Raw genomic sequence first — 27,787 nt, 5'->3', positions numbered from 1 at the left:
GTACCAGACTCTGTTCTAAACGTTACAAATGCAGTGACTCATTTAATCCTCAAGAGAGATAGGTATTATTATCATCCCTGTTAGAAAATTTAGGCTCTGAGAGGTTAAGAAACTTACCTAGCATCACATAGAAGAATGTGATGCTTGCAGAAAGACAAAGCAAACTATAACAAATGGATGAAAGAGGAGTAATGGGACCACTGTGGGTTCAACTACTTTTCACAGGGTGAACAGGCAAAAATTCCAGAAGAGTTTCTGAACTGGTTTTCGAAAGAGGGTCAGACAGGTGCTAAGTTGTAGAAGGATATTCCAAGAAGGCACAAGATGTAAAAAGACACAGAATATGAAAAGACATGGTGTGCTTGGGAAACTAATAAATAAATTCAGTGCACTATAAACACAAAGTGCTCTAAAACCTTATTTCTATTTTACTCCCTCTGCTATCCTTTGGCTCACCATAAACTACATTTCTGGAAGCAAAGAGACTTCCACAGGCCTATCTGTTTGTCCTAACTGGCTTCTGTCCAGGCTGAAGCGTAGTGACAGGAAGAGACAGGCCTTGGTATCTGTCGGGAGGGCGGACAAGTTATGCTTTGATAACAGATAATGAGGGATGCGGACATAAACGGGCTCTTAGAATCTGGCACTCAAAGTGCTTCCCCTCTGCCAGAAAGTCAAAGAAAAAAACAAAGTTGTGGCAACAGCACGTCTTTATTTTTGAGTATCAGAGAGAGGCACGGCGCCTGGGGTGGGGAACGGGGGTGCCCCAGACTCTCGCTGTTGTCCTGTCTCCCCTTTCCACACTGAGTTCACCAGGGCGGAGGGCGCGTCCTCAATTCAACAAATGTTCCCTGAGGGCCTAACGAATGCCCAGCAGGTAGTCATGTGGTTAAACCACGGTCCCTGTCCTGGAGGTGCTCAGAAAACGCAGGACTGGGCACAAGGTAAAGGCCCAGAGGGTTGGCCCCGCACAGCCCCCCACGCAGACCCCGCAGGCAACCTCCCCGCCTCCCCGACCTCCGCGCGTGCGCATCAGGAGTCGGAGGGGCGGAAGGCAGCGGACGGCGGGAAAAGGGGACTTACCTCAGTATTCCTCCACACGCCCCCCTTGATCATAATTCGAGGCATCTTGGCGGCAGGGTGGCTCGGCAAGCGGCCGAGTGGAGCTACAGAAAAGAACTAACGGCGCTACGGCCACGGGACCCAAAGCCGCCACTTCCTCCAAGCGCGACCTTCTGCTTTGAAGAGATCTACGCAGGCGCAAGAGGTATAAGGGGGGGCGGGCCCACTAGCAAGTCTCGCGAGAACTCGAGTGTCTGAAAGGAAGTTAAGTGCCCAGTTGTTAAAGCTCCGTTCTAGAAAAACTGACGGGAAACCATTAAACCACCCTCGCCAAAGCGCCCTACGCCGCGCACAAGCCCAAAACTGGTTGGAGGAAACCACGGCTCTCGCGAGATAATGGCGGTGGCTCTTGGCAGGAAGTATAGTACTGGGACTAGTCGTGACGTCACCTAGTGGTAGAGCGTGGGACCGTCTCGCGTGTAGCCCACCCAGCTGATCTAAAAAGAACTTTGTTCATTTATTACTTTAATATTAGGCATTTAACTAATGGGAATTCATTCACAGAATACTCAAGAAAAGGCAACAGCTTATTTAAGCCTAAAGTTCCTAACCTGTATAATGGAAATAATAATGTACCAACTTCATAGGGTTGTCCTAAGGATTAAATATGATGGTAAACCTAGCATAGTATCTGATACATAAGTGTTCACAAAAGTGGCAGCTGTTATTACAAGGACAACCACAAGTGATCAGTGGTTGTCCGAGAAACTCGCAGAAATGTCTTACCAGAGTTTTTCACTCAACTCTACTCAGTCTCTATGGATTAATAGTAAAGAGTTACCATCAGTAGGCACTGGTATTAGACATACTCGGTCTGGTTCTCTAATTAGCTTGGGTAATAACCTTGCTGAATCTCAGTTTCCTCATCTGAAGAGTGGAGTTAACAATTCCTGCATCATAAATTTGAGGGGCATATTAATTGACATACCTAAAACCCAATGTAGTAGGGATTGCCAAACTGCCATTCCACTTCCCAATTACTCACTCAAGTTTCCTTCACCATTCAAAAACATCTCTTTGACACCAGCCTGGAAGGTATGAAATATTAGTGGACTGAGAAACACCCTGAGTATTTTTTATATAATGCCTTTCTCCTTATATTTCATTTCTCCATTTGCCTCTTCTGAAAGAGCTATGGAATTTTCTGATTGGATTTTGGGGGCTGGTTTGTTTATTTATTTGCCTTGAAATAGGAAACTGTGTCAATAAAATCACTACTTTGTTGGATGACAGTGTTGGATTATGAAGAACACAGAAACTTTGCCATATAAAATGTTGGTCCAATCCTCTCTCTCCTGTCAACTGGTTGTGTGACAGGCAACAGGCCATTTTCTCTGGGCCTCTGTTTGCAACGCTTCTCTATAGGATGTGTTACCATTATTTTCTGTCCACCCTATCCCAACATCCATTCAGTTGCTGTGGTTAGTGCCTCTCTCTCCCTCTCTCTGTCTCTCTCTCTCTCACATACACACTGGCCATTTGATTGACCTGATCAAAGGTAAGCCAGTTAAGTCTCCTTTCCAGGAATTTTGACACTGCAACTCATCTCTGCTGACCGATAAGTCTCTAACATGTGACACCCAGGAGTTGTCTGCCACCGTGTGTTGTAGCATATAGAAGAAGAAAGTAAGAAAGCGGGTCCCAGGGGCATTGAGAGGAGCAGGGAAGAGAGTATAGAGAGAGAGGTAGGTCTTGACTGTGCCACAGCCCCTGGATCCAGTATGTTCCTCAGTCCTCAGTGCTTCCCTGTCCCTGAGTTCTAGTGATTAGTTCCCATTTCAGCTTTTGCCAGTTGGAGTCGGGTTTCTATTATTTGTAAGCAAGATTCCTAACAAATCCAGAGCTGAACCAGTCCTCTCTCAGGAACCATTTCAGAGCTAACATTCCAAGAGCCCATGATGATGGCTTCTCCTTCCCACTCAGGACCACCTTTACCCCAAATGTCACATTTTTAACCAACTAGAACAAGGTGCCCCTTTCTCAAGGCACTTTATTCATAGCTGCTGGGAAACATCACAAAATACTGATGTTTTGAGAATAAGACACTTACTACAAGAAAATTATATCTCCCATGCCTATGATATGAATTGCGCCCCTTTAGGGGCATGTGTTGTACAACCAGCTGGCCCACTGGGACAGAGCAGCCCTGTTAAAAGCTCCCCAAGGCAACCTTGACTGTAAAGCATGTCCCATCAAAATTCTAGTTTCCCTCTTGTCCAGTTTTTTTTACCATCAAGAAACTGCAGGAAAGAGCTAAAATTAGGGCCAAAAGCCCATGACATCAAGGCATGGTGAGGAGGGGCTGGGATTAGCCACCCTCATAATCTTCATCATCTCTCCAAATAAACAGATGGAATTTAAGTAGAAATACTGTGCCGCTTTGCAAATACAATGTCAAGACAGGTCCTCCAGCCCTATCCTATCTACCAGATTGCCACCCCTAAGCCCTTCCGTCCCATTTAGAAATTCCTCAGGTAGTTAATGTCTGGTTTCCAGATCTAGCAAATAAAAATACAGAACTCAGTTAAATTTGAACTTTAAATAAACAACAAATGATTTCTAGTATAATTATACCTCATGTATTCCTTCTGTCCTGTTTCTGAGAGAACCCTGGTTTTTCACTCCAGCCCACACTGCGCCCAGCCAGTGGAACCTATTTCTAGCCAGATGACCACACCCATGCTCACACCATCACCATTGGCAGCTGCCCCTATGTCCTCTCCATATTTGGTGGAAACAGACACATTTCCTCAGAAAACAACCCATTGGGAATTTTGGCTTATTTGATAGAAGGCTGAGTCCCTCCACACACACCAAGAAATGTTTAATTTTCATGTACTTCTTACGAAGTTCAAGTTTGGGAGCCTCAGTGTTGATTTCTCAAGTCAGGAGTGGCCGCCTCACCCCTCAAGGAGTTACCCAGCATTGGAAGGACACCAGGCATCTCAAAATGGGTCCCTAGTCGTTTCCCAGAGTCCACCGGGAACTTGGCTAGCGCTAAAAGGTGCTCCATCCCACGTCTGGCCCACAGCTCAGTTCCGGGTCGAGGCATCACCGTCTCCTCATTTTCCAGCCAGGAAAGAAAAGCCTGTCAGTCAGTGGCATGATCCTGAGGAGCTCCAACTCTAAAACCCTTCACCAAGTCAAATCTTATAAACAAGGCTTTTACCTCCCTAGCTTTTGAAGACCAAATGGCTGAGAGCAAAAGGAAACAGCCTAACCAAACTGAGTACCTCGTCCTAGAAATGCAGGCAATGAATGGAATCCTACAAAACACTCATAAATCGTTTGTGGAGCTGTAAACGTTTAGATGCTAGTATCTTAATATTTTGGTAATTTAGAGCACAGAGACTATAGAAACAGCCTTGGAATTGTCTTCATTTAGCTTATTTGGACTTCAGTGCCACTAGCTTGAAAACATAATTTTCCCTCCAGTCCACAGAGGCCATTTTCCTTTTTTTCCCAGGACCTGAAATTAGAAGACCTCATGTGCGATGTGAAGCGGTCAGTCCAATGAATTTACTTGTCCGTGTCCTGTGCAGGTTGTTTCTATTAAACCTGCAAACCTCAGTTATTGGAAGTAAGAGATGAACACATACACACACACACACACACACACACACACACACACACACACACACACACACACACACGTTTTTATCTACCAAAGAACCTAAAGGGAAGTGAAGGGGACCTTCATGTCTAACAGGTCCAACCTCCTGTGCCTAGAAATAAGAGAGCTGGAATGGCCATGACACTCACATACTTTTCCCATGTGGCCTCTGTCTATGCCTTACTCCCCCCAAAACATGCATGCATGTGCGCATATGTCCTGGCCAAAGCTGGCAGTGGAAGGTTTCACATATCAGCTGTTAGGAGTGCTGTGGAAGAAGGCCTGGCCACTGATGGGTACCCACAGAGAACCCCAGATCCAGTGAAAACTGCCCTGACTTCCAGGGGATTGAAAGTGGCCTGCAACTCCAGAAATTCAGTCATTTAATAGTTTTTTTTTTATTATTATTAATCATCACTACTCTGGTTTTGAGCAGCATATAGGAATTGTATAGATGTCCTTGAAATCTAGAGACTGCTAGCAACACATCTTCTGAAACTATATTTTGGTTGCTTTTCTCAGTACCTTTACTGTGTAGGACTCCTTCCCTCCAAAACACGAGTACCTTCTGAGAGTAGTTTCCTGTTCCACCTAGATAATCCCACCCAGAAATCCCTGCAAAAGCTTCTTTTGTGTCTGTATCGTGTTCCCCATTATTCACCCACACAGGTGGATTTTGTTATATTTTAAGTAATAGAAGCATACAAAAAATTTTTTTTCTTAAGTTGATGTATTAGAGAAAACCTGCTGGCAACTTTTTTTACTTTTTTAAATTATTTGGTTTTCTTTTCTCTTCTGGGTTTTGTTGGGGGTAGGGGTGGGCCTTGCGTCCCAGGGGCAAGAGCATGAGCACAGGGGTAGGCTGATGCCATACCAAGGAGTGGTTGGGCACAGTTGCTGATGGTAGCCAACATGTTCTCTGCTCATTGGTCTAAGGCAACGTATGAAGAAAGCAAACATGTACTGTGTTCTAAGCCTGCCTCATTCACTGTGGCTGCATCTGGAGAGAACGCTTTGACGGGGAAAAGAAATCATGTCTCACGCCTTGGGTACTATGAGTCTCAGCATAGTCCCCAATTCTCTCTTTCCACTTTAAGGTTTTGGGAAGACCAGATCTGCAGCTCTCATTAGCCAACCGGGAAGGGTAGGGGGTCTCCTTAGTGGACAAGGAAATGGACTATGAAAATGCTGAGAGTCACAGCCTGACTGTTAAGGGTTGGCTTTCATTCCCAGTTTTTCCTCTAAATGTCTGCTTCTTGCCTGATCGATGAGAGGCCCTAAGACTCATGACTGGGGCTCACTGAGCTCTTCTCCTGCGTGACTGTGTAGACAAACAATGCTGAAGTGGGGGATGAAGCAGCAGGATTAATTACCTGGTGGAGATCCAGCCTGCACATTTTTCTGACTAGTACCAAGTGAACTGTAGATAAAAATCTCAAAAAGGATGAATAAAATGAGAATAGTTTTATCAAAATTAATGAAAGCTCACATAATGTCTGCATTTTATCACTGATTCGAGGGCATCCTTAGAAAGCTAAATTTAACTGAATAAAACTGAATGTGGATCTTATTTGAGTAGTATCATATCTACGTTAAATTCCCTGAATTTGATATTTGTATTGTGACTGTTAGTTTACCCTTGGCCTTAGGAGATACATACTGAAGTGTATAGGTGTATTAGGATGCCTGCCACTCATTCTCAGATAACTGAGCAAAATAATAATAGTAATAATATGAGAAAAAGAGAGAATGTGTACAATTTTGGACAAACGTTAACAAATGTAGACTCTAGGTGAAGAACATGTAGGTATTTGTTTGTCGTACAACTCTAACAAATTTTCTGTAAGTTTGAAAGTTTTCAAAATGTAAAGTTATAAAAGGGCAAAACACAGGTGATTCTGCATCCCAGTCCAACACTGGATTTTGAACAGTTACACTGACAGAAGTAGTCAATGGTTAGAGGCTCTCAGAGGACAGTCAGTGCATACTTTCTGGACTTGTTTCTTCTCAGGATTGTTTCTGAAAGTCCAAAGAACCTGTGGATAGAGGCACAGAGTTAAAGGTTGTGCTCCATGACCAGACCAACAGTCAACCACACACTCGATGGTGACATGGCCATGGCCATGACATCATCTGCCCAGGGGCCACCTCGGGGCAAAGGACACCATCCACTCCCAGAGAGGCACTGCCTCTCTCCTCTCCACTGCAAAGCCTCTCAAAATCCTGCTCTTTCGGGCTCGCCTCCAGGCTTTTATACTATTCTTTGAAGGTTCTCTAACCCACCAGCAGGTAGCAAACTCTGTAGCAAGGGGACCGCTGGCTGCCAATTGTCAAGTTCCTTGACTTCCTGTATCTCATTCTTCAGCTTGTTGGCCTTCTCCTTCACCCAGAAAGGCAAGCTGTGGGAAGAAAACACCACCCTGAGTTTGAGTTGGTCTCCCATGCAAATGCTACAAACACCTTCAGCAGACAAGACAGTACATCCTCTAAAAGTAAGAAGGTCTCCAATTTTGGGGACAAGTGTCAAAAGAAAACACCGTGTTAGTTGTCACCATTTGCCCTCCCCCTACAAACTCAGATCTTTTTCGTGTCCTTCTCTGCCCAGGAAGCTGACCCCGTGCTGAACCACTTTGACTCCTCCCTGTCTCCACTTTTGAGCCAGGCTTGACTAACAGGAGGCAACAGATCAGAAGATGGAAAGACAGAGGTTGGGGTGTGTCTCATCAGGCTCCTCGATTCCCACCCTATCTCCCCAGGTAGCCCAGTTCCAGAGCGGCTGCATGCTCCCCTGCCACGACTCCTTGTGAACAGCCCTTCTCTGTCTCCCACTGCCCTGTGAACCATGAGCCCCTTCCTGCTGTTTAGACTGAGGAGTAGTAAGAGAATCTCACTGTCAGGGGCCCCTGGATGCTTCGCCCTCCCACCTGAGTTCTCTCAACCTGCCCACACATCAGTAAACAGTTCAGAATCCCAGCTGAGTATGCCTTCAGCTTTCTGCCAGGACCTCAGCTAATGCAGACACCAGCATCCTCCCAAGTCTGTTGAGATTTGAAAGGGCATATGCTGGGCTGCACTGTATGTGTTCCAAGAGGTACCAGGAAGTGTGGCTCCTTGGATGAGTCAGAGCAGGAAGATGACGAATGTTCTCATCTTTTGGCAGCTAGAATTTTCATATTTTTAGGGAGAAATGCACCATGATTAGGAAAATACTCTGATAAACCTGCTGGAGGTAGGGAAGTGCCTGTAAGAAGGAAGAGGAGGACTACCACACATAGTTATAGGTGGGAGTCCAGGTTATAATTTAAAGCTGGCAACCCAGTAGTAGAAGCCCAAGTAAGAAAAGCAGGACAAAGGGCAATATAGAAAGATATCAGCATGAAGAACCAGAAGAATAAAAACACATGCATTTCTAAACATCGAAGAAATAATTTTTAACTTTAATTGAAATAATTAAAAAACAGTGAAATACTCAGGGTAAATATAATATAATACACATAATACATGTAACAGAAACTACTATAATAGAATTGAAATCAAATCTGTCAGGTCAATAAATGCAAATGTCCTTAATTCGCCTGTTAAAGAAAAATTTCAAATTGGCTCACAAAGCAAAATCCCAATTCTATGTCTGAGAGACAGACCTAAAATAAAGTGATCTGGAAGTCTAAGAATGGGCAAAAGCATATTAATTAAATGCAAACAAAACAAAATAAGAGTTGTAACCTTAATATCTGGCAAGGTATGATATAGGACAAAAAGAAAGAAATGAGAAAAAGAAAGATGTTTTTATATGCTAATGACTACAATTAACAATTTTGTTAATTGCTACTATTGTTAATGGTCATATTTTATCATATAAAAATATTTATATATTTTTTATAAATTAAAATTTATATTTTTAATTTTAAAATATTTTTTATTATAAAACATAACCATTAACAATAAACACAGTAATATTTGGACATTTTGACACACCAACTCTTAATCCAAGTGGACAAAGCTAATGGATAAAAATGAGTAAGGAAGCACAAGGGCTAAACAGAATAATCAATTAGATAAATCTTCTGGGTATGCATCTAACTTTGCATCCTGATGAAATAGAATGCACTTTCAAATGCATATGGAGAGAGTCCCCAAATTAAATGCATATTAGATCACAAGGAAAACTTTGATAAGTTCCATAAAGTAAAAATAATAAAAACAACATTTTCTGATGGAAAGGTGATAAAAGTAAAAACGAATTACAAAATAAAAACCAAAAAGCTCTCCTGGAAATTCAAAATCTTTCTATCAAGTAATTCTTTAGTCAAAAGGAAAACACCAACACAAAGTGCAGAATTCTTTAAAAAATAAAGATAACCTACATATCAAAATTTATAAGGTTCAGAATGGAGCTGAGCTAAAATGTAAGATCAGAGGCATGGTACCTCCCTCAAATACAGGAATACTCCAATGGCTTGCGCTCTGCCTCGTCAAACTCTAACCACCATTCCTGCCTGCACTCATTTAAGTATATGTCTTTCTTTTCCAACAAACTCTTACATTTTAGAAAACAGAAGCCCTGACTTTTCACTGCATATAAAACCCATCATAGTGCACACCTAGCACAGCACAGGGCGTCGGATAGTCGGCCAATCACATCTGTTAAGACGTGAGCAGCCCAGCTGCCAGACTTCACAGGCACTTACCCTTAGAGTGTCTCACCAGAACTCCTCTCTACAGCTTGTCCCACCCACCTGCGGGGACTCAAAAGGTCCATATGCGTTAGGAGTCTATGACCTCCTCCGTAGGAGAAAAATAATGATTGATATTTTCATAAAGATAGGAGAATATAAAACATGGTGAGAGAACTCACTTGGGAACTTGTGGAAGAGGCTCAAGTGGAATAAATGTATCAAATTTCTTTTCATAAGGCACTCTGAAAAACAGAAAAGGCAACCATAAAACCGGTACGGCTCCTGTGGCAAAGAGGTCATTACATTGTGTGTTCAATAAATTGTCTTATCTCCTGGTTTTAATTGTCACGTATGGGCTTCAAACCCGTTAAGGACGATAATTCTTATTATCTTTTACCATTTTTAGTAAAGATCATTAAATCAAACATGATTAATTTTTATCGCGGTATAGTTGATTTACAATATTATATGTTTCAGGTGTACAACATAATGATTGATAATTTTTCAAGGTTATATTCCATTTATAGTTATTACAAAATACTGATTATATTCCCTGTGCTGTACAATACATCCGTGTAGCTTATTTATTTTATACATAGTAGTTTGTATCTCTTAATCCCCTACCCTTATCTTGCTCCTCCCCCTTCCCTCTCCCCACTGTGACCACTAGTTTGTTCTCTATATATCTGTGAGTCTGTTCCTTTTTTGTTATATTTACTGGTTTGTTTTATTTTTCAGATTCCACTTATAAGTGATATCATACAGTCTTTGTCTTTGTCTGACTTTTTCACTAAGCATAGTACCCTCCAAGTTCATCCAAGTTGTTGCAAATGGCAAAATTTCACTCTTTCTTACGGCTGAGTAGTATACCATCGTATACATGTATTACATCTTCCTTATCCATTCATCTGTTGATGGACACTTAGGTTGTTTCCATATATTGGCTATTGTAAATAATGCTGCTGCAAACACTGGGGTGCATGTATCTTTTCAAATTAGTGTTTTTGTTTTGTTCAGAACATGATTCATTTTTAAATAATGTTTCTAAGGTACCACATCAACTATTTTTCTTTTTAATTTCTCCTCAATGCTTCCAAAGTAAGTCAACTCAAACAGTAGCCACTAACCAACAATCTGATTCAGTATGAAAACTGAACATCCTGTGTATGGTTTCAATTACACATAAACATGTGTGCATACACTAAGGAACTAGATATGGACTTTTTTAGGAATTGTCACCATCTATGTCTTGTTGAGATTTACCCCTTGCAAAATATAATTTATATGTAGTAGAGAAAAGTACAGTTCCTTTAAAGTTAAGTAAATAACTTAACTATTAACATACACTTACACTGAAAAATTCACCGGTGGGAGAGTTGATCCTGCTTTGTGGAAGCCTTTACTCTGTTCTGGGTACATGTATGGATTATCTCCTGGAGTTAACTTCGGGATTCCATTCCTGGGATCAATATCTGTGAATGATGTTTAAAAACAAAATCATAAGAAGGGCTGAAGATGAGCCACAGATTTGCTGTAAGTATCAACATGACAATGGAAATAGGATAATTTAGTGTTTTATTGCGAGGTACATGTAGGTGTCTTAATGTTCTGTTTGTGATTGTCTCGTTTTGAGGAGATGAAGATAAAAGTGTGAGCCTGTGTTTGAGACATTTTTATAAAGGTGTTGTTATGATTGCCTCAACCTGGGAAAGAAGAATAGCTTACGTCTGGATGGGATGTTTTGGTTTAAAATGAAAAGTGAATCAGAGGTATCCGCAATGTTGAAATCTTTTCACTCCTGAGCATTAGTGCACACTGAATCCTTGACTCCTATAAAGCAATCTCCTCTAAAAATATATAAACCTAAATACCTTCCCCGCCAAAATAAAATAATTAAGTAATACAATAATAAATAAAATATTTTCAAAAAGTAAATGAGATTATTATGATGATCCAAATCCCAGCCCTCACCCATCACTTCCCTCCTAACTCAAAAGTAAACATTATCCTCAATTTTGTGTTTTTTTATCCTTCCTTCCTTTTTCTTGTTTTCATAAATATTGAGTAAATGCAAAGGTATGTTTATGAAGTATTTATTGAATATATAGAATAAAATATCACAAGCACTTGGGTGCGTCTCACTCCATTTAAGAAATAGAATATTTTCTTTATATTTGAAGCCTCCAATAGGCCTCTCCCTGAATACAGCATCTTTTCTTCCCCCTACTCCAGTGGTAACCCCAACTCTACCTTTCTTACAAAGAAAAACTTTTTATTAGGGACATTTTCAAACATGTGCCAAGTTTGGGAGAAAAGCGTAATGTAACCTGATGTTCCCATCACTTAACTTCAACTGTCAACACGTGACTAATCTTGTTTCATCTTTACCCTCCTCTGCCCTCAGGGATTATTTTAAAGCAAGTTTCAGACCTCATATAATTTCAGCTGTGAATATACCAGTATGTGCCTCTGATCGATAAGGATTATTTTTATCAACATGACCATAATACCTTTCTCATATCTTAAAAAAAAGTTCCTTTATCTCATCAAATATTCAATCAGTGTTCAAATATCCAATTGTCTCATGAATGCCACAATTTAAAAATGTTTATAGTTTGTTCAAATCAGGATCCAAATAAGATCCACACAGCAATCAGTTGATGTGTCTTAAGTCTCTTTGAATATATAGGTCCTCCCTCCCTTTTTTCCTTGCAACTTATTTGATGAAGAAACTAGGTCATTTGTTCTGTAGAGTTTGCCACAGTTGAGATTCTGCTGATTTCACCCCTTGGTACCATTTAATGGGTTCCTCTGTCCTAGGTATTTCCTGTAAATTGATGTTTGGCTCTGTAGGCTTGATTTGTTTTGGTGTAATTGCTTCCTAGGTGATGTTGTTCAATGGCTTCTTTAAGCATCAAATGTGATGATTCTTTTTTTTATTTCTTCTCTTCCTTGATCTCACAGCAACACTTGATACTGCTAAGCTTGACACTGGACACATCTTCCTTTGTGAAATTCTCTCTCTCCTCATTCTTTCTTGGACAAGATGGAGAGGCAGCATCAGGGACCACCAGTCAGCTGCCATTTTGAACTGGAATTCAACACATTTATAATAGAAAAAGGTCAATCAAAATATGTGTAATTAATGGTTGACTCTAAGCCATCAGCTATGATCAAGCCACTGGTGGAGCTCCCTTAAGGCCTAATTTGTTGCCATAGAAGGAAGAACAAAATGGTCTATGGTCATAGGTTGTAGGGAAACAGATCTGAAAACATAATTTTTCTCTTGTATAGGCCTCCTATGGTACAGCATATTGGATCAGTCAGAATAGGATGGCTTCTGCAGTAACAAACAATCCCTGAAATCTCAGCAGCTCAATCATTGGTGTTTACTTCTTTCTCTTGCAAAGTTCACTGTGGATTCAGCAGCTCTCAAGGGTAGCTCCCTTCCAAGCAGCAACTAAAGGACCTTTTTCCTTCTTCGCCTTATGACTTAAGGTTAAGGTTAAGGCTGCCATAGCAAGAGAAAGAGAAAGTGCTGGAGGGTCACAACCAGTTCTTAAGTTTTTTTTTTTTTTTTTTTAAATGGAGGTACCAGGGATTTAACCCAGGACCTTGTGCATGTTAAGCATGTGCTCTACCACTTGAGCTATACCCACCTCCTCATTTACTTTTGATGTATACTTATAGTTGGCCCAGTTCTGGCCAGTGAGACATGAGTGGAAGGAAGTCTCCCAAGGACCATATGGGAAAACTTTTCCTTCCTTCTAAAAGGGGAAGGCAACAAGAGATTTTTCTTTTTCACGTCTTGAATAAAAACATGATCCTTGGGACTGCAACAGTTCTCTTATGAACATAAGGTGACAAGCATGAAGACAAAAAAAAAAAAAAAAACCCAACACTCAGAAGAATAATAACACAAAAAACCAAAATGAGCCTGTATCTTTGACAACATCGTTTGGCAACCAGACCATACAGGTCACCAAGATTCCAAAGCTTCTTGTTCATTGCATGATAAATATCTTATGATCTAAGCCTCTGATAATTTGATTTTTCTCTTACTTGTGGCCAAGAGCATGCCTAAGTAATATACAGCTAAACTTGGTCCCTTCTTGATTTTTCTCAGTTATTTCAGATTTAAACCAGTTAAGTAAATCCTTCCTGTTCTACCCTATGGCTGTATCCCAGTAAGGAGTGGGAAGTAGGGGTGTGCACAGCAGGCTTACATGACATCAAAGCTTTAGTGGAGGGCTTTGGGTCCTGGCTCACTGTCTGCAAACCACACTGGTAGCTGCTACTTTCTGAGACGTGGCATCTATTTCTATTGTCCGCTAAAATGTGTCATCAAGTCCGATCCTTTGGAAGTCATCCTCCTCTCCTCTAGAAGTCATCTTCCTCTCCAATGCACCAGGTGAAGCATAAATCTGTTCTTGGATGATCTCTTGCCTGATGGTTTACTATGCGTCACACCGTGGCCCCCGGCATGCCAGCTGTAAGCCCAGCTCTCCCAGCTTGCTCTCTCTTGCTCTCGGTACTAATGGCCACAGTCTTTACAATGCACAGAAACGCTCCTATTCTTCCACGTCTCCTGGTGAGACCCTGAGGCTGGCTTTCTGCCCAAACCTCCACAGCTATTATTACTTTCCTGCTCCGGGTCAGGCCAGAAGCCACTTCAGTTTGAAGCTCAAGGTCTTCCCCCAGCTACACTGTGAGGGGAAGCCCCAGGTAGATGCACTTCTGATCACTGCTAGATTTTGATCCTCAGGAGTCGGGCAGGATGCAGGGCTCCTCAAAGTCCCCAAATCAGTGACTGCTTTCCCATCTCCTCTAGCCTGGCTTTTGGTGTCTCCTCTAGCCAAACAAAAGCCTTCCAATAATGTATAAAAGATCCAGTTATCTACATCCTCTCCAGCATTTGGGAGCAATTGTACTCCTGGGCATTTATCCCAGAGAAATGAAAACTTGTACATGATTGTTTATAAAAGCGTTATTTGTAATAACTAAAAATACAGAAGCAATAATAATGTTTTACAGCAGGTCTGGTTAAACAAAATGTGGTGTATCCATATCATGGAAAATACTTGTCAATAAAAAGGAACCAACTTTGGATTAAAAAAAAAAAGCCTTGGTTTCCAGAAGTATCTGTATCTGCTATGAGCTTCAAAGTCTAACCAAAAACTCGAAAATGAGAACTTCCTATTTCTTTCTGTTTGCATTCTTGCTACAGCAATCTTATTCTTCCCTGAAGCAATGGCTGACTCCTACACAGGTATTTCTGTAGAAGAGCGTGCCCTAAATGGTCCCTTGATACTCAGCAACTCTTTAGGGTCTTTCAATAAATCTATGATGGGTAGGTTGGGACAAAGAACTCAACAACTTACAAACTGAAGATATACATCTTCTCATCTCAATTAAGTAAGCTATGAAATAACAACATGCACTTCAGGCTAAGGTTTACGGATGTTTTCCTTGAGAGGAATCTAAAGTATGATTTAAACGCATGTGACAGGCAGCATCTAACTGAAACGTAAATTATTTTCTTCGGGCTTCAATGAAGGTTTCTATTAATAAGCATCTGAGAGAACTTATCTGATGACTTGAATGTCACATTAGCATTTTATGAAATTCAGAGAAAAACAGAAATGTGGATCAGCATATGGTGTGAGTTCTTTGCCAAAAAGTGCAGCCTGCCAACCATCCCCTTCACTTTCCTATCTTCCTGGCTGCCTTAGGGTGACACGGTAACCTGGCAGGGCTGCCCCCAGCCACGGGATGCTGGGCCTGCAGAATCACGACTCACAACTATTTTCAGGCATTGCACAGTTAAGGTCCGGGAGGAAAATATTACCGTATTTCTTCCTTCCAAAGCACTTTTCCACTGTCCTCTCTGACAGAGACCTCCGGTTGCCAAGGAAGACTCCATTAAAGAAGCACTGCTTTCCAACATGGTAGGTGTGGAGGTTGCTGCTAAACCTCGGGTAAAATGTCCACTCAGGACGTTGTCCATCTTCTGCAGGACATCAGAGATCCTCCCATCAACAATGCTCCCAGCCTCACAATGTAGTTGGAGGACAAAAAGTTGTGAAAGCTGCCCTCCCCCCCTGCACTATCTGGCTGTACCACCTTCATCAATGTGTATAATTCCCTGGTTCTACATCAGAGGTATTGTCAGCCTCTGTGGGACAGGGCACAAAGGAAGGGAAGTACGGAGAAAACTATCTAACAGCGCTCTTTCCCCACCCCCCTTTTATCCTTCCCTGCAAAAATGAAGCCAGTTTTATGGTTGGAAGTGATGTAGGGTTAGGAAGCTCAGAGACAGTATTTTTTTTTTTAACAGAGGTACTGGGGATCGAACCCAGGACCTCATACATGCTGAGCATGTGTTCTACCACTGAGCTATACCCTCACCCTCTCAGAGATAGTTCTATAAGCACTATGATTCAACCTTTACTCTAACAAGTGTGTAGGAAGAACAGACTGCCCATCAACTAGTGAGGCGCCGGGACAACCATGGCATCTTAACCAGATGGTACATGGTGCTGGCAGCAACAATGGCACATAAGTGGACTACAGTGACACGGGGAAATGTGTGCATGCGATTAAGGCCAACCAGAAAGCCTGCTGTGAGATCTTAGGCTAGTTACTAGACCTCTCAGTGTCTCTGTTTCCTCATTGGACACTCTTCCTGTAAAACTGCTAAAGTGATTTTAAACAATAAAAGATCCCCTAAAAGCTCTAGAGTTGCTTGAGAAACTCTTGGGCTATTTGATGGCCAAGAAGGAACACAGGCTTTGGAGGCAGGCAAGTTTTGGGTACTAATCCCATCCCTCCACTTTCTAGCTACGTGTACTTGTATGGGTGACTGAATCTCTCCAAGCCTCAGTTTCCTCTCTGTAAAATGGGTAGGTCTATATTAGCCACATAAATCTACATGTATGGACACAGAAAGAGGTCCATGATCTGTTTACTTTGAGCAGAAAATAATGTGTATACTATTTTCTACTAGTGAAAATATGGTGGCATACTACAATCTATAAATTCATATATACATACATACATGTTTCAAAATTCTGGAAGAATATATATCAAACTCTTCACAGCTATGGGGTGAATGGAAAGATTATTGGAGAATATTGGGGAAGAGGTTTTTATACTCTAAATATTTCTTTATTATTTTAATCTTTTGCTACAGTAGTTTTATGGTTTTTATATAAAGGCATTTATATAAAGGCATTATTTTTGAAAAACACATGACTATAGCTCCCCAGCAGAGGTGTTGTGAGAACTAGAGATGAAGTGTGTTGAATGCCTGGCACCTCAGTGAATGGTACCCAACAGTATGGCAGACTTCTTGAAAGACCCTGGGTGTAGAGGTGGGTGGAGGAGGATCTATGACTTACTCACTTGTCTGCAGCTTAAGCAGGCTGAATTCCTGGGGATATTTATCCTTTGGGACTTCAGGCAATGAGGTTTCAGAGGAGTGATCAGAATGTGAGGAGGAGGAGGAGAGCAGATCCAAATCTGCAGCAGGGCTGGAGAGGAAGCAGAAGGATTAGCTTCTTCTATGTGCTTAAATCAGCAGTTAGAACCTGATCTTATAGACCTTACACTAGAATTGGCCTCACGGATGAGAACTAAGATTGCTCCTTGGTAAAAGTCCATGAGTATAATATTTATTTATTCATAATCTGAGGGGACTGAAACATATGCAAAGGTGCATGCTTAAAAGCAGTTTGGTGTCAGAAAGTTAAACATAGAAATACCATATAACCCAGAAATTCCACTCCTGGCACAAACCCAAAAGAATTGAAAACAGAGTCAAATAGATACTCATATAAGATGTTCATTGAGGCATTATTCATCAGAGCCAAAGGTGGAAACAACCTAAATGTCTGTTGACAGATGAATGGGTATATAAAATGTGGTATCTACCTACAATGGAATATTATTCAGACATAAAATGGAATGAAGTTCTGATACATTCTACAACATGGATGAACCTTGAAAACATTAAGGTAAGTGAAATAAGCCAAACACAAAAGGACAAATATTGCATGATCCCACTTTACCTAGAATAGGTAAATTCCTAGAGACAGAACGTAGATTAGAGTACCAGGAACCAGGGAGAGGGTAGAAGGGAGAATTATTGCTTAATGGGTACAGAGTTTCTGTTTGGGGTGATGAAAATGTTTTGAAAATAGTAGTAACAGTTGCACAACATTGTGAGTGTAATTAATGCCACTGAGTTGTACACTTAAAATGGATAAAATGCAAATGTTATGTTGTATATACATTTACCACAATTTTTTTTAAAAAAAGAATGATACATGTTAAGACACAGATGAATCTTGAAAACATTAGGCTGAATGAAAGAAGCCAAACACCAAAGACACATATTGGTGACTCCACTTATATGAAATATTCAGAACGGGTAAATCCATAGAGATAAAAAAGTAGATTAGTGGTGGTCCAGATCTGGGGGGATAGGGGACATGGTGGGGTGAGTGCTAAAGACTATAGGCTTCTTTGGGGGGGGGGCGATAAAAAGGTTCTAAACTTGACTGTGGTGATGGTTGCACAACTCTATGAATACACTAAAAGCCACTGAGTTGTACAATTTCAACTGGTGAATTACATGGTATGTGAATTACGCTTCAGTAAAACCGTTAGTCGAAAAGATACACGTTCAATAAAGCCAGTAAATGGAAATTAAAAAAAGAAAATCAGTATAAAGAGACAAGGAAGAAATAATCAAAAACAAACCTAGACTGAAATGGTTATAATAATAAAGCATTATGTTTAGCGTCGAACTTCCTGGCAGTTAAAAAGGCCTGCAACAAACTATTATAAGTGTCAGCAGAAAGAGCGTCCCTTCTGGTCTAAGCGGCCTTGCATTTGATAGACAGTCTTGGACAATGTTTTTAGGTATAGTTATCTGTTATCAAGTCATAGGATCTTTTTTCATAGTATTACATTGCCCTTATATTTGAACAGTTTCAAACCAACTTCATATTGGTTGTCTTGCTTGCTCCCTAGGAACAATCCTGTGATACAGGTAGGGCCGATATAATCATTTCCATTTAAAAAGGAAATGGGCCCTCAAAGAAGTTAGCGAGAAAACGCACCCAGACAGGGGCAGAGCTGAAAATGCAGTTTAACTCCAGACTATGTTGCCTAAAAATCATAAAGAAACCTAGTTCCAGGGAGGGGGGTATAGCCCAGTAGTAGATTGCATGCCTCGCATGCACAAGGTGCTGGGTTCAACCCCCAGTACTTATATTAAAAAAAAAAATTTATAATAAGAAGAGGGGAGAGTAGAGCTCAGTGGTGGAGTGTATGCCTAGCATGTAAGAGGTCCTGGGTTCAATCCCCAGTACCTCCATTTTATAAACAAACAAACAAACCTAATGACCTCCCCTCACCAAAAATCAAAAATTAAAAAAAAAGGATCCTAGTTCCATAACTCACAAGTCTTATATAGCTTGATCTCCAGTTTTAAATAAACATATCTAGGGTATCTTTGGATTTCTGTAGTGTGTGGGTAGAGCAAAAATGCAGTAACTCAGAGTGCCCCCACCCCAGTTCAAAACATATGATAATTTTGACACTGGGGTAAAATATATCTCTCCTAAATATTTTTTTATGTATTTATGTTTGCTGAACAAACTCTGTAGAAAAGATTGCAAGGATAAAGGAAACTTTCCAAAAGAACTTTAGAAATATCCACTTATTTTGTTTACTCAACAAACATTTAATAAGTATGCTTTATGGCAGGCACTGTTCTGGAGACTGGGGATCCAAACAGTCCCTGCTCTCAGGAGCTTAGGGTCAAGGGGGAGGGACATGGAAACAGATAAACAGGTGATTGTAGAAGAATAGGTAAATGCAGAGTTGGAAAAAGTAGATTTTGCAAAAAAGCTCGTATGATCTTAATTGTGAAAAATAAATACAAATTTATATGTATAAGAAAGAAATAGATTTTTTTCTCATGCATTTGAAAAAAATAAAATGTTAACATTAGTCTCTAAGAGATGGGATATTGTGATTGTTATTTTTAATACTGTTTTTATATTTTCAAAATTTCTACCAATGAACTTAAATTACTTTCATTATAACAAAAATTTGTTTAAAAAAGGTTTTCAAAACTTTTTACTGTAAAAGAAATATAAACAGAGAAAAGTACATAAAACATAAATACAGCTTTACAAATAATTACGAAGCCAACATCCAGGACGAGAAATAAAACATAGTCAGCCCTTTCCTCCCACTTGCCAGAAACCATCTGTGTGTCTCTTTCTTAGAGAAGTAACCACTATCCTGACTCTGACTGTTATGGTAATCACTTCTTTGCTTTTCTTTAAGATTTACCACCTGTGTATGTGTGTATTCCCACAAAATACATAGTTTAATTTCCCCTGATTTTGAACGTTGTAACGGCAAGCCCTTATTGTATGCCAGGAGCCTTCAAATCACTTTGTATGCATTAATGCTTTTAATCCTCCCAGGAATCCTGTGAAGTATTATCTCCATTTTGCAAATAAGAAAGCTGAGGCCCAGGGAGGAGAAGTCATAACTGCCCAAGTCCACACAGGTACCAAGTGACACAGTGAGATTTGAACCCGGTCTAGCTCCAGAATCTACGCTCTTGACAAACATGTCACATCACCTCTCAGACTGTTGGCTCCCTGCCCAGAATTTATCCCAATGCTTACAGCTCTTCACTGGACCTTACTTACGGTAGGTAAACAGATGCTCCCCTGGGGCTGAGAGGCACACTGACACTTGGACCTGTTTCAACAGAAGATGAGGGACTGACGTTTCTGCCAGAGGATGTTGGGTTGGCAGAGCATCCCTTAGATTCCAGAAAATCATTCTGTTTAGTACCTGCAACACATTGATATCACCATTTGATTACATTGATGAAAATACCTTCTACTTTATCTTTTTTCCCAGATGATAAATAATTCCTATTTTTTTAATAATTTATTTTTTAAAAAACTTAACATTTGAGCATTTATTGTGTACTGCAGACCATCTTACATACTTTATCCCATTTAATTCTTATAACAACCTGCAGACATATCTATTACTTATCCTTCCATTTTACAGATGAGGAAACTGAGGCTCAGAAGGTTACACAACTAAGATCATATAGAAAATAAATATGTTGGCTCAGATTGGATCACAGTTCTTCTAACACTAAAGTCCAAAATCCTAACCTCTGTGCCAGACTGCTAGCCCATCCACATAGCTCACCTACTCTGAACTAGGTGGAAGAGAGAACATCTGAATCGAACTCTACACCACTGTGCATTGTATTGAGCATCTCAATACAGTATCTCAAAGGATTTGTTCAAAGAAAGACTAATGAATATAGCTGGTGACCATAATCCAAAGAAACGTCTCCAGAACTTCAATGGGTTCCCCTCCCATGGCAGTGTCATCCTTCATTTATACACATCTTCCCCACCAGACTGTGCCCTATTCATCTTAGGAGCACTCAGAGCCATGCTTGGCCCAAAATAGATGTTCACTAAATGTTTGAGTGACTAAATGGAAAAGAAGTATAACTTCCCAACCACCCACCATGGCAAGTAAGGGAGTCCTGAAAGCCAGTGACGGTCAAATAGAGAAGCACAACCCATTACTTTCACTCTGCTCTACAGTGACTGATTCCTGAAAGTCAGTCTGTTCTCTCATCAGTTTAGAGGTGTGTGCCTTGTCCAGTCACTTAAAAGAAAGTCAGATGAATGGATATTACACTTCTTTATGCATACCTTCCTAGAGCATAGATGCTCCGTAGATAAAATAAAAGTTCTCGGTTATAAGAAAATTCCAAGAAATAAAAGGCAGACTTCTCTGATTCTGGAGCACATTTTTAGACTGACTGCTGTTCCACCCACACAGTATCCTGCTTCACGAGTATATGGTATCTACTAGGCACGTGCTGCAAATTCCCACCAACTAACAATGTGGCTGCTACTTAGCCAATTTTCTATCCTTTTCTTATCAACTCCCACTCAGATTCGTACAGCAGGTAAATCATATCTTTTCCATTCTTGTCAAGTCCTAACCCTATCACCAAACCCTTTACTCCTTTTTTTCCCCCCAAACCCTTTATTCTTAACAGGACTTTGCCTGTGACTCTATAAAGTTTAAGGGCCAGCTAGCTACCTCCTCCCACCACGATACCCTCATTCTGGGATGTCTCAGGGCACAATATAAGGACTGTTGCATCAGAGTTACTTGAGAGGTCTGTTAAAAGTTCAGACTTCTAAATCCCATTATAGACCTATTACACTTGAATCTAAGTGAAGCCAGGAAACCCACCCTTTGAAGTGGTCCCCCTCCCCCAGCAGCTCTCAGGCTCACGCTTGGCAGTGAATTTCCTCCTTTTCCAGTCCAGCTCCATCACTGCACTGCATTCTATCCCCGTCCCTGATTCCCCACATTTGTGCAGTCATGAGAATCACCTTCAGGAGCTTGTTTGTTCAACATGCAGATTCCGGGGCTCCAACCCAGACCTACAGGGGAAGACCCGGGAATCAGCACATTTAAGAAGCACCTCAGGTGACCCTCAGAGCCAGCCAAGTGTGGGGAGAGCTGTTCTGGAACATGGCACGGACCCCACAGCAAGCCCTCGGTACAAGGAGGTTTGAGCATTTGGGATGGAGTGGAGCCCAGTGGAGGGGCCAAGAAGGGAACAGAGCTGTGAAGAGACAGCACAGATCCCCGGCAGCCCCATATGCGGAGTTACAAATGCAGTGTCAACAAATATAACACAGATCACACTCTCTGTCCACAATGCAGTACTAGAAATGCAGTATTAGAAATCAATAATTAAAAGACAGCCAAAGAGCATCCATAAGCTTGGAAGTTCAAACCACCCCTCTAAATATTTCATATAGTAGAAGAAAATATAATGGGAATCACAAGGCACTTAATGATCAACGACATAAATACTATATATCAAAGCTTGTGGGATCCAACTAAAGTAGTCATTAGAAACTAGAACCTCAAATGCATGTACTGTATTTTACTGAATGTAAGACACCATCCATTGGAATAACATTATTATTTTATGTACCACGAGGAAAAGAGACTGCCAATTAAACTGACACATGCTTTATCACTTAGGATTTTTATTTCATACTTGCTGAAGCACCCTTTTAGAATTACTTAGATATCGACTTTAATCACATATTTCTCGTGTGCATATTTAAAGAAGGAAAATATAAGCCAGATAAATTGGCTAAGGCATTCTTAAACCTCTCTCACATTCAAGTCTGATTACTGAATCACTTTTCAACTCAACCCCTAATGTCCACATTTTCCACCTAAATCAACCTGAGTGCAACAAGAATGAGAATCTAGGTGATGGAGCATTTCTTAAGTGAGTGCTCCTCTCTTGCCTCTGGAATTTTCTTCCAAGCCACGGATACACCTTCTGCATTATTCAGTGCTCATCCAGCGAAGTTTACTTAGGACAGCAGCCTCACACGGGCTACTGCGCGCACAGCACTCGTAACACCAATCCAACTTCAGAGACACAAACTGTGAAAAATGTCCATCTTACAACTGACTGATTATAGTGTTGAAAAAAACGAAGAATTCCAAAATTAATGGCCTAAGCTTTCAATTCAAGAAATAACGGGAAAAATGACAAACCCCTCAAGATGACAAGAGAAGAAATCATCAAATGAAAGGAGAAATGAATGAAATAAAGAAGATTATCAGAACTATGGTTTCATGGAAAAAACTAATAATGTAGATAAAGTTCAAGAAAAAAAGTTAACACAAGTATACAGGATAAGAAATGAAAAAGAGGTCATAATTACTAATAAAATAGAAATAACTTCACACATAAAGAAATTGAGTACCAGAAATATCAAGTAACTTGCTCAAGACTACAGAGCAATGGAGTGTAACTTATAAAATGTAACTGAGTGTTACAGTAATCAAGATGGTACTGACAAAGATAAACCAATAGAACAAAGTAGAAATGTAATGTAAATGTAAATAGAATAAACTTTTATGTGATAATAGTGAGTGAACCATCTTATCTCAGAACCATAAATGGATGCTTTATTCAAAAAGTATTGCTGAAACAACTAATTAACCATTCGGAATGAAAATAAAATTAAATCTCTCTTATCCCAAAATAAATTCCAAATGAATTATGAATTTGAATGTAAAAAAATTAAAAGGTGTACATGAAAAAGTAATAAGTAAATGTTTATATAATGATAGAGTGGGGAAGTTACTTCTAAGAAAGATATCAAAAATAGGCAAAATAAAAGAAAAGATGCATAAATTTGAAAGCATACACATTTATAACTTCCATAGCAAGCTATAAACTGGGAGGAAATTTATAATATACATAATCAGAAAAAGTTAATAATCATGATAAACTATGGGTTTTTATAAATTTATAAGATGAAAATAAATATCCAAGATAAAAAAAGTGGGCAAAAGATTAAATAGTTCATTACACACACACACACACACAAATAGCCGATATACATTTGGGAAAAAACTTTATGCTTCCTAAGCTCTAGTTTGAAAAGATACATACACCCCAATGTTCACAGCAGCACTATTTACAATAGCAAAGATATGGAAACAACTTAAATGTCCATCAGCAGATGGCTGGATAAAGAAGTTGTGGTATATTTATACAAGCAACATGGATGGACCTGGAGATCATCATACTAAGTAAAGTAAGCCAGAAAGAGAAAGAAAAATACCATATGAGATCACTTATATGTGGAATCTTAAAAAAGACACAAATGAGCTTATTTACAAGACAGAAACAGACTCACAGTCATAGAAAACAAACTTATGGTTACCAAGGGGGAAAGGGGCTGGGAAGGGATAAATTGGGAGTTTGAGATTTGCAGATACTAACTACTATATATAAATTAGATAAACAACAAGTTCCTACTGTATAGCACAGGGAACTATATCTTGTAGTAACTTATGGTGAAAAAGAATATGAAAACAAATATATGTATATGTATGTATGACTGAAACATTATGCTGTACACCAGAAACTGACACAACATTGTAAACTGACTATACTTCAAAAAGAAAAGTTCATCCCTCCTAACTATCAGAGAGCTGAACTTAAAACAAGATACTGTTATTTGTTATCGGTTTGCAAAAACCCAAGGGTGGCACAGCTTGGAGGAGTGGCATTCTTGTGCATTGCTGGTGAAAATATCTCCACCTTACCAAAGAGCAGCTAGGCCATTTACGTCCTCCAAAGCCATTGAGAAGCACCCTTTTCATCCAGGGGTCTAGTCCCATAAATATATTTATGAAGAAGGTATGAAATGTACGTATAATGGTGCAGAAAGCACCCACAAATGTAGAGAAGAAATCAGATCAAGGGCAGAGATGTCCTCTAGGTCGATACTCATATGTCAGTTCTGAATTACTTATCATAGCATTTACTTATAGTAATATTTACCCATAGGTTTTAGCAGTGGCTGCCTTTTCGTAGCATAAAAATATTTCACATTGTATATTGTATTCCGCTAGAGGACTGGAGAGTTCACCAAAGCAAGAATTGGTTGCAATGGATGGTATCAGAGGGGATCTCTCACAAGTTTTTTTGGTTTTTTGTTTTTTTAATTTGAGAGGCAAAATGTATATGTATTAAGCAATCCTCAGCAGCAAGCAGTGAAATCACATCTACAAATTTAGCCCATTTTCTTGTTTGCTTAAGACGTTTTATGTTGGCAACACTCTACAAAGTGGCCTGTGGCTACTGTAACAGGGAAGACTTTTCTGACCTGCAAGGGAAGAATGCAGTCTCCCTGCTAAACTGGCAAGTTCTCCAGACCCAGCTGACTCCCGAATCTTCCTAGAAGTAACTCAGCCCCAAACATGACCTGGAGGTATCCACACAGGGCCTCAAGCTGTCCCTCCACATCACCTCAGGTAGAAGAGGGCAGAAATTGCAAGTCTGAACCCTCTCATTCTGATACTGATGCTCCCACTGTATAGAGTAACAAGTTACTTTAAGCAAGTCAATGACGTCTCATGCCCAGTTCCCAAAGCCTGCCCAACTCCCTATCTAGCACTGTAGGCAGGGGTGAGGCACTGTAAGCTAAGGAACGTCCTTCTTGAAATGTCCACCACTGATCATGATAACTGTTATTCAAATGCAATAAATATCCAGTAAGCCGTAATACAGAAAATCCTAACAAGTCGCTAAAATACTATGAGACAGAAAAGATGTTCCAACCAAAAGGACCAAGAGAAGGATCTGATGACTAGAAAGGAATTCATGAGAAAAAGGAGAGTTTAGAAGAAAGTCTGTTTTTTTGGTACCATCTGTGGAATTCACGATCATTATTTCCATTTCCTTAGGCAGGAATAACACCTTATGTAACCAAGGCATTTTTCCACTCATCATCTCAGCTGACTTACACAATAGCAAGTCTGGCAGGGAGAAGATAATACATCAAGCCAAGCTGGCTTAATGTGGATAGTCTTTCCCCAAATACTGTTTCTCACCCTGCTTATCTGCTCAACAAATGACCTAAGGATCTAGGACCAGGGTTTTTAACTCCTTTTTTGGATCACAGACTCTTCCGAGAAATAATGAAAGCAATGGGCCCTCTCTGCTGGAAAAATGCATATACACCCATTTGTCCATTCATCTTCAACTGGTTCACAGAGCCCCTTCCTTCCTGAAACCCAAGGACTCCATGTGAAGCTAAGCTCAGATGTGGTCTTCTGAGTGAACACACCTACACAGCAGAAAAGGAAGCCATGATCTTCTGATAACATAGTCTGGGGATCTCAGGGGCTGGTGCTTTTCCAGCACCCCTGCCTCAGAAACATGAAGCCCCTCTACCCACCCTTAAAACAGCAGCTCCCTCCTTTACCCCTGGTCAAACTGGAAATGGCATAAAGGTCTAGAGCTTAAAGCTAGAATCCCAGAAACTTTTTTCCTTGCTATACTAGCCACATTGGGCAATTATTGGTTCTAATCCTTTACTGGACACCCATGTGTAGGTGAGTGTGGTAAGTGACACCTCTCTCCTCTCCCTGCACTTGTGAATGAAGAGATCACAGATCTGGAATACAGAAGACCAGAGACGAAGCTCAGATTTGATGGGGCAGAGACGGAACATTCTAAAATCCCTTTTTGCAGCACGAAGGCCACTCACCTATATGTACTCACTTGGAGGTTTTCTGAGAGACTGTGGCTGTTCTGCTCCAGGGCACTGTTCTCTAAAGGCAAATGTGCCCCCAAACCTTCTCCTCAGCCTTAAGAACCAATCACGGAGCTGCCATTCATTAGTTAATTTAAACCTTTCCTTAAAGTGTTCATAATCTCCAACCCAGCTGTCCCATCTAAAGAACAGTGCCACAAATCTAATATATGAGCAAAGGGAAAAAAAAGAAAAAGAAAAAAGGGCCAGGGCTTTGGAGGCTGGAAGACTTGTGTCAAATCCCAGCTTCACCGTTTTATTGACTGAAGCACTGGACAGGTCAAACCTCTGGCCCCCTTTACTGTTGGTAATAAACCTCTGGGCTGTTAGGAGATCCAGGGACGTCATTTATGAGAATCTCTGCTTTGATGCTGCTCTCTGCCTTATCAAACCTTGGGTTAATACAGACAGAAGTTACAATTGAAGTAGTGGTTTTTACATGTTCGCTAATGCCTCCTTGCTCTAGTAGACGGGTATGGCGACCAAATCCCATCCAGCCCTCCTGATTCCTTCAACTCAACTGTATCTCCTCTCCACCATGGTCATGCCAGAGTCTTTCTCTTGAACCTTCTCCAGCTCTGTACTGCAGATCGCTGTGTTGATACGGGGAAGATGACAACACGGTGGACCGTTTCCAGTGTCCATGGACTCCACTATGCACGTGTTGATTTTAAATATTAAAAGCAATCAGGAGACAAAGGAAAGTCCTTTGTAAGAAAGGCACCAATCAAAACAAACAAACTCCACCGGCCATTGAAAGTCAAGAGGGCAGAATTGGCCTCAATCAGAACTTCCCTCCCTCTGCCAGGGCGTTCCTGGGTTTGGATGCCCGCGGAGCTCCCTGGGTTCTCGCCCTGTCCATTCGGTGCTCCCTCCTTTCCACCCCCGGATCTCCCACCCCTACCCCTAGGGCAGGCCTGGGCCTCTGAGGGGGATGAAGCCGACATTAACGCACCAAACAGCAGCTGAACTGCCGAATGCCAGGCAAGGAACCGAAGAGCTGAGGGCAAGAGGGAAGCCGCCGCCGCCGCCGCCTGCGCCTCCCACGGAGGCGCGTTCCGGGGTTGCCGGGACACCTGCCCAGCGACGCGCGGCAGCTGCTTCCCGCCAGGCGGGGCTTCCTGGGCCTCCTCCCTCCGCATCCCAGG

General features: G+C 40.9%; 2 protein-coding genes across 2 annotated transcripts in view; both read right to left on the bottom strand.

Moving 5' to 3' along the window:
* The window catches only part of CDC5L (cell division cycle 5 like), a 36,235-nt gene extending 34,974 nt beyond the window's left edge, over positions 1–1,261 (bottom strand). Inside the window, exon 1 of the mRNA XM_010979550.3 lies at positions 1,084–1,261. Coding sequence (XP_010977852.1) covers positions 1,084–1,128 — 45 coding nt within the window. The 5' untranslated portion in view covers positions 1,129–1,261. The remainder of the gene's footprint in view (positions 1–1,083) is intronic.
* Positions 1,262–5,200: 3,939 nt separating this feature from the next.
* On the bottom strand, positions 5,201–27,781 carry SPATS1 (spermatogenesis associated serine rich 1). Its single transcript, XM_010979549.3, has 9 exons — positions 27,595–27,781; positions 27,161–27,292; positions 20,148–20,295; positions 16,816–16,943; positions 15,260–15,421; positions 10,763–10,883; positions 9,591–9,653; positions 7,019–7,134; positions 5,201–6,771 (listed from the first exon to the last, which is right to left on the bottom strand). Exons 1-9 carry the CDS (start codon positions 27,779–27,781, stop codon positions 6,743–6,745), a joined length of 1,086 nt encoding a protein of 361 aa, XP_010977851.3. The 3' UTR covers positions 5,201–6,742.
* Between the last annotated feature and the right edge of the window lie 6 nt (positions 27,782–27,787).

The sequence above is a fragment of the Camelus dromedarius genome, chromosome 19 (genome assembly GCF_036321535.1).
Source record: "Camelus dromedarius isolate mCamDro1 chromosome 19, mCamDro1.pat, whole genome shotgun sequence".
Classification (NCBI taxonomy): domain Eukaryota; kingdom Metazoa; phylum Chordata; class Mammalia; order Artiodactyla; family Camelidae; genus Camelus; species Camelus dromedarius.
This window is presented reverse-complemented; position numbering and strand designations above follow the sequence as displayed.

Excerpts from the sequence above, each read along its gene's own strand:
- SPATS1 (XM_010979549.3), bottom strand. The coding sequence starts at position 27,781 with ATGCGGAGGGAGGAGGCCCAGGAAGCCCCGCCTGGCGGGAAGCAGCTG. Across the intron at positions 27,293-27,594 it reads GGCAGTTCAGCTGCTGTTTG|TGGAGTCCATGGACACTGGA; the intron begins GTGCGTTAATGT and ends ACACGTGCATAG. Across the intron at positions 20,296-27,160 it reads CATGGTGGAGAGGAGATACA|GTACTAAACAGAATGATTTT; the intron begins GTTGAGTTGAAG and ends AATGTGTTGCAG.